This window comes from Schistocerca nitens, chromosome 3 (genome assembly GCF_023898315.1).
Source record: "Schistocerca nitens isolate TAMUIC-IGC-003100 chromosome 3, iqSchNite1.1, whole genome shotgun sequence".
NCBI classification, from domain to species: Eukaryota; Metazoa; Arthropoda; class Insecta; order Orthoptera; family Acrididae; genus Schistocerca; species Schistocerca nitens.
The window spans coordinates 72,072,366-72,080,121 of record NC_064616.1 but is presented as its reverse complement, the minus strand read 5'-3'; the positions used below and the strand labels follow the sequence as shown (position 1 = coordinate 72,080,121).

The 7,756-nt window shown below is 44.8% G+C and overlaps 1 protein-coding gene across 1 annotated transcript in view; it reads left to right on the top strand.

Annotated features, from left to right (window-relative positions):
- Nucleotides 1–511: 511 nt before the first annotated feature.
- LOC126249079 (fez family zinc finger protein 1-like) overlaps nt 512–7,756 on the top strand; it is a 75,734-nt gene continuing 68,489 nt past the window's right edge. The window contains exon 1 of the mRNA XM_049950730.1: nt 512–563. Within this exon, the coding sequence (XP_049806687.1) occupies nt 531–563 (33 nt within the window). The 5' untranslated portion in view covers nt 512–530. The remainder of the gene's footprint in view (nt 564–7,756) is intronic.

The window sequence follows — 7,756 nt, the reverse complement described above, 5'->3', positions numbered from 1 at the left end:
ACACGATCGACTTCCTTCTCCATCCTTCCCAAATTCCAGGATGTGATCCGTCGCTAGTGATTTCATTGTCCATGGGACGTTAAAACTAAACATTTCTTTATTTCTTACTTGCTTACTTGACGAGACTCCTATTGGCGTATACCAGCGAGCCGACACCTATCATCCGCTTCTTCCACGGTTCGTCCTGTGCCAGACATGGCATCGGTTGTGTACGTACGAGAAATGGCGACACCCTGACTGGCCTAAAGCATTCAGAGTAAATCTGGTTGGTAATAGCTATATTGGAAAGAATGTGACGCCATTACTTGTATCGATCAGTCACATGTCACATAATTTTGATTGTTACATGATGAAATGTTCACAGTGTAGACACTGTTTTGTTTTTTATTTTTTTTATGCAGACTTGTAAGCTGTGTGAAGCTGACGCAGATGGGAACTTGTTTCTTGCAGCGTCAGCAGCCGACTACGGACGCAGTGCTGTCTGTGTGAGGCGGCCACCGTCAGCGGCAATGAGCTTCCAGTAGGCGCAGATGGCGAGGCTTCCTGCACCGACGCCTGAAAAGGTACCCACTCCCAGCTAGCGGTAACCACTTACACCAAGCCACAGGAGGGACGTTCCTTTTGGCTGTGGAAAACTTAACTGTCAGACCTATGAGCCAATTAGAATACGTATGGACTTCAGAAAGTAAGTTACCCATGTCGCGCCACGCTAAAACTTCTGCACAACAAGATGATGACAATGACGATTTTGGTTTGCCGGGCGCTCGCCGGCGTTGTTATGAGCGCCCGTACAAATTCCCCATATTTACACTTTCCAGTCTCGCCATGTTCCTGAATGATGATGAAATGAACAGGAATACACAAATACCCAGTCTCCGGTAGGAGAAAATCCTGACCAGGCAGGGAATCGAAGTGAGGACCCCAACGCTAGCCACTAGACTACGAGCTGCGAACACCCACAAGACTGGTTCACTGTTGGAAGAGAGTACGTGTTACATGTTTCCTGTAGACACACAGCTCAGCTGCGGTGCCGATAATAGGTGCATCACGGTGTGCTAGTGAAATGGCCATCCAACTGGAAACGTATCCCAAAGTCTAAAGAAGCGGGACAGTAGGCTTCGTGCTGGTAAAACGTCTAAACTGCACACAGATTCACCGTGAAATTCTGACGGTTTATAGACCAAATGGAGTGTTGCATCCAGCCAATAATTTGACGGAGGCCACACTGACATGGGCGATGCTGATATGGAAGTCCAACTCTTACACCATGTGATTTCCATCTTTTTGGCAAGCTCAACGAACATCTTGCGAGAAAGAGAGTTTCCAAAGATGAGACGATTGTCGAGTGGCTCCGTGATCAAGGAGCTGATTTCTATCGACAAGGAATTGAACGACTTGTAGATCGCTCTGATCGTTGTTTACAGACACTTGGTGCCAGTGTTGAGAAATTGTGTCATGTATGTTGCCACTTTGAAGTGTAGAGTAGCGTTCAACAAAAGTTACTTGGCCTCCCGTGATAATGTGTAACTTACTTTTTGAAGCCCGCTCGTAACACAACACCACTGCCGAATGAGCAAACTAGGAATGATGCGATACCCACGCACCTATCAGCTCGTTAAGCATCTACGTCAGTACTCCACAATACCACTTACGGTGTACTTTTACATATCATTACCTCTTCCTCTCATTCCTGTTCCAGTCGAGAATGCTAATTTGGAAGAAAGATTGTTGGTAGGTCTCCGCGTGATCCCGAATCTCTCAGAGACTTTACGCGAGAGATATGTGGGAGCAAGCAACGTACGTTCTCGGGATTTTAGCAATAAATCACAACATAACGCAGAACGCATCTGTTGTAGCGTGTGCCACTGGAGTTGGCTCATTCGTGATAACTAGTGTATTCTGCAAAATCATTACCATTCAGCATTGCTAAAGCACATAATCGGAAATGAATGACGGAAACAAAATGAGAAACCCCGCTATTGTCATGGCAGAGCAGTATTGTAAACCAGCCGATGTTTTGTAGAATAGTCACGGTTAGCTATAACGCTGGTTTGAGATTCTCTCGCATGCGAAAAGAAGAAATGAAGGAAAACAATTAAATATTGCGCCACATCTACCTTACTGTGTTGTAATTAGCTAACATCTGAACGTTGTCGATGAGTATTACCACAGGCCGAGTGAGGTTGTGCAGTGACGATGCACTTGTAACGTATTCGGGATGATGACAATTCAAATCTCAGTAGAGCTTGAAGGTTTGGGTTTCCTGTGGCTATTCCAATTCAATGAAGAGTAAAGTGGACATTTTTCTGTTTAAAATGTTGGGTATCACCCATATTTTCAAATTTCAGTCTTGAGGTCGTACTACACTGCGCGACAAAATAAGCAAAGGAACTGGAATATAAGATCGGATATCCCTAACTTTTTACACGTACACACCATCGACAGGGATGTAAATTAACAGAGTAGCAACTTTCTGTGAGAGGTAGAACGAGCTACCTCAGTCCATTAGCGTTGCTTGAGTTAGTTACCTTATCAGACCTGGAAGGATATATACGGGGCGTGAACGGCTTCAGATGTTGAGTGTCGCTTTGAAGGAGATGGAGAAACTGTGTAATCGTGCAAGACTGCGCTATCCCCACCTGATAGGGGCCTCGTTGTGGGCCTTCCAGTAGTGCAATATCTACATTTCTGGGGAATTCGGATGTGATAACGAATCGATGCTGCACTCCGTGGGAACGTGAGAACAGGAATAGGCCTACTCGTCGTCAAATTTTCGGTCGACTGGATCGCCGTAGTGTGCACCAGAGACATCGTAACCCCTTCATATCTACGCTTGCCATACAAGAAGAAGCAGTGGACTCTCTGCAACGTTCTGTGACGTCCTGTACCGTAAGTGAGAAACTAGCAGCAACCGGACTAGGGGATTACCGTCCCGTGCTTAGGCTAGTCTACCGCGTTTGAAGTGAAGGTGTGACTAGGAAGCATGGACCGCTGACGAATGGCGTCTTACTGTCTTCAGCGATGAATCGCAGTTCTGCCCTATCCCAGATGACCATCGTTGGCGAGTATGGCGACCTGGTGAGAGGTTCCATCCTTCCACATTTTTGAACAGGCACAGCGCTGTTAATCCTGGTGTCATGGCGGGGAGCCGTCGATTATTACGTCAGGCCGTGGCTGGTGGTAGTTAAAGGAACTGTGACGTCACGGACACTTACCTCTCATGCTACAGTATCGTTCTGTCATTTTTCAACAGGAAACTGCTCGTCCACACACGGCACATTTCTCTGTCTGCGCTATGTTGATGTTCTACCCTGGCCAGTAAGAACCTCGTGTGGGGCCAGCGCGGACGTGATCTCGTCCCAGTGGCAGTATCCAGAATATCGAGGACCATTTACAACAATTATGGGCTTAGGAAATGGTACAACGGCTTTATGGCACCCTTCCCAATCAAATCAGTCATGCATAATGGCCAGAGACGGTGCAACGTAATACTGAAAACTGGACACTACTGCCAAGTTCCTCGTAAATTTGATTCAATTTTGTAATCACTAAAATAACATCACATACCGTTTTATTTCGTATCTCCTCCCTTTCTGGGTGCCTTCACTTTTTTCTGTCAGGCAGTGTTCGTGGCAGAAAGTGTACCGTTTGGGCTGCAACCTAAAGGATAAAAAGGTTGGGAAAATAGTTCTCCTAGGTCTTTATAGAATATCACGAGGAAGCGTAAACGCTTCTGTGGCTGGTCGATAGGATAACGAGTTCAGGATGAGATCGACTTCAGGCTGTCAGTAATCAGTTATTACCACGGATCATGTTCCCTGCTATTTTTCTTCGGCCAGAATTTGCTCCGCTTTAACGATTCGTCGAAAAATTCTCATCGCTCGCAGTACACAGAAGGTAGTGATGGGATTCTCCTCTGATACGTATAATGGGATTTTATGTATTCTCCGACAAACCAGTTAGATACAAAAAGAGTATACGTTTCTGTAACCGTAGCTTGTATACAGAGTACTTTATCACAATATTGTAGGTTTTCAGCTGTTCACATTTCATATACAGGGTGTTTCAAAAATGACCGGTATATTTGAGACGGCAATAAAAACTAAACGAGCAGCGATAGAAATACACCGTTTGTTGCAATATGCTTGGGACAACAGTACATTTTCAGGCGGACAAACTTTCGAAATTACAGTAGTTACAATTTTCAACAACAGATGGCGCTGCAAGTGATGTGAAAGATATAGAAGACAACGCAGTCTGTGGGTGCGCCATTCTGTACGTCGTCTTTCTGCTGTAAGCGTGTGCTGTTCACAACGTGCAAGTGTGCTGTAGACAACATGGTTTATTCCTTAGAACAGAGGATTTTTCTGGTGTTGGAATTCCACCGCCTAGAACACAGTGTTGTTGCAACAAGACGAAGTTTTCAACGGAGGTTTAATGTAACCAAAGGACCGAAAAGCGATACAATAAAGGATCTGTTTGAAAATTTTCAACGGACTGGGAACGTGACGGATGAACGTGCTGGAAAGGTAGGGCGACCGCGTACGGCAACCACAGAGGGCAACGCGCAGCTAGTGCAGCAGGTGATCCAACAGCGGCCTCGGGTTTCCGTTCGCCGTGTTGCAGCTGCGGTCCAAATGACGCCAACGTCCACGTATCGTCTCATGCGCCAGAGTTTACACCTCTATCCATACAAAATTCAAACGCGGCAACCCCTCAGCGCCGCTACCATTGCTGCACGAGAGACATTCGCTAACGATATAGTGCACAGGATTGATGACGGCGATATGCATGTGGGCAGCATTTGGTTTACTGACGAAGCTTATTTTTACCTGGACGGCTTCGTCAATAAACAGAACTGGCGCATATGGGGAACCGAAAAGCCCCATGTTGCAGTCCCATCGTCCCTGCATCCTCAAAATGTACTGGTCTGGGCCGCCATTTCTTCCAAAGGAATCATTGGCCCATTTTTCAGATCCGAAACGATTACTGCATCACGCTATCTGGACATTCTTCGTGAATTTGTGGCGGTACAAACTGCCTTAGACGACACTGCGAACACCTCGTGGTTTATGCAAGATGGTGCCCGGCCACATCGCACGGCCGACATCTTTAATTTCCTGAATGAATATTTCGATGATCGTGTGATTGCTTTGGGCTATCCGAAACATACAGGAGGCGGCGTGGATTGGCCTCCCTAGTCGCCAGACATGAACCCCTGTGACTTCTTTCTGTGGGGACACTTGAAAGACCAGGTGTACCGCCAGAATCCAGAAACAATTGAACAGCTGAAGCAGTACATCTCATCTGCATGTGAAACCATTCCGCCAGACACGTTGTCAAAGGTTTCGGGTAATTTCATTCAGAGACTACGCCATATTATTGCTACGCATGGTGGATATGTGGAAAATATCGTACTATAGAGTTTCCCAGACCGCAGCGCCATCTGTTGTTGAAAATTGTAACTACTGTAATTTCGAAAGTTTGTCTGCCTGAAAATGTACTGTTGTCCCAAGCATATTGCAACAAACGGTGTATTTCTATCGCTGCTCGTTTAGTTTTTATTGCCGTTTCAAATATACCGGTCATTTTTGAAACACCCTGTAAATAGATCGTCTGTATCCAAGCGATGATTGTAGTTATTATGAGATTCTCTACAACGATCATTGCCGTGAAATTTAGGCCTTCGTTAGAGAATGCTTCTGTTACTGTAACATTAACAAGTCTATGTCAAGAAATAGAAAATAAAGCACAAGCGTTAAATAAATAAGACAAACTGTATACTTTACTTTTCATATACGGTGCTTAGTGTAAGATACTAGTGAATCAGTACTGCCATCGTTGACACCTCATCACATTTTGAGCTAATGATGTTTTAAGCAAAATCGATCAGCACAAAGAAATTAAAACGTCGCTTGGACTCTTTCAAGATTAGTTTTTCATGAGAGTCACTGAAGCTCCATAAATGCTACACCGTAAACATCAGTTTTCTTTTTTCCGTCAGAGGCTATCATAATTTTAATTTCCACCTTGATATTTGCCGTCGGTGATTTATAAAGAAAATTATATGACACGAAAGATACCCATAAAAACCTAAACTCTCTGGCGCAAATTATTCCTTGTGGCATCTGTTGAAAATAAACAATTACTTTTCTTTTCTACATCTGACGTGTCTTAGCTGCTACACTGGAAGAGTATTTCCCTTGATGAAACTGGATTGAAGATAGGAAAATCTATACCGAAGTTCTAGTAACTTTTTAATGAAGCATTTACATAGTGTAGCACGAACAAGAGAACGAAACTTGTATAAGGACGAAAACGGTGAACGGGCTGTATGTAGCTGTAATTCTGGTTCCGAAAGCGACATCCAGGTTGCTCAATTCAAGCTAATGGCCTTTCCTGAATCTGTCATTATGATAGTTCACGAGGCAGTTGGAAATGTTGATGGAGTCATATCTGAATAAAGACATATGGAGGTACACTGACACTAGATTTAGAAGTTCATGAAACTGGTCAGTGTGTAGCGTAGAGCCGTACTGGGAGTTGTGGTACAGGAAAAGGAGGGCGCCTCTACACAAACACACCCGCTTTCACGAGGCCGGCGCCAACTTTTCTTTGACGCCGCTGGATCGCTTTCTTTCAAAACTCATTCCGCTGAATGTTTAATTAGCGCCTGTCCAATTTCATCGAACTCCTACTCGAGTAACTTGGAAACTTCAGTGGTGCTGCGTATAGCCAGAGATTTTTTAAGGTCAAACGTAATTAGTCGAGATGTAATTTCCGTACCCCGGAACACGAATCGTCGTCGACTCCCAGTTTCAATACATCTTCAAATACTGAAGAGAAATCTGCAGTTCTACTGAGCGAGCTTCAACACGTGGAGACATAACAAATTATAAGAGATTTAAATTGAATAAATTTAAAGATGTGTATATTTCTGTCACTCGAGACATAGTCTTGGTAGTCAGCTCATAGAGTGGAATAGTCGACAAGATAATTCGAGTGTGATTGTTGTAAATATTAAACTAGCAATCTTCTAGACCGTAAATAACATCACCAGGTGTCCGCATCTCGTGGTCGTGCGGTAGCGTTCTCGCTTCCCACGCCCGGGTTCCCTGGTTCGATTCCCGGCGGGGTCAGGGATTTTCTCTGCCTCGTGATGGCTGGGTGTTGTGTGCTGTCCTTAGGTTAGTTAGGTTTAAGTAGTTCTAAGTTCTAGGGGCCTTATGACCACAACAGTTGAGTCCCATAGTGCTCAGAGCCATTTGAACATCACCAGGTGCCGTTCTTTTCCATCAACAGATTCATATTAGGAAGTTTCTGTGACACTGCTGATTCTGTGTAATGCAGCAAACAGAATGTTAATCTTCGAAGGCTGTAACCTTTAGGTTTATTTATTTACATAAGAACTGAACTACCAGTTTCTCGCTCTTCTTAGAGACTCTTGCGCTTGCTGCTTGACTCGCTTAGTCGCTTATCAAGCACATGTTCGATAAAGCGCTAAAAGTTGCTTCAAGACTAGGGATCTCACTACACGACAGGGCCAGCTACCACGTACACTGAGGTGATAATGTCAAAGGCGTACCTCCTAACGTGGTGCCGGACCGCTTTTTGCTCAACGTAGTGCAGCAACTCGACGTGGCACGGACTCAACAAGCCGTCGGAAGTCCCCTGCATAAATATTGAGCCGTGCTGCCTCTACAGCCACCCACAATTGCCAAAGTGTTGCTGGTGCACGGACTGACCTCTCGAGTAT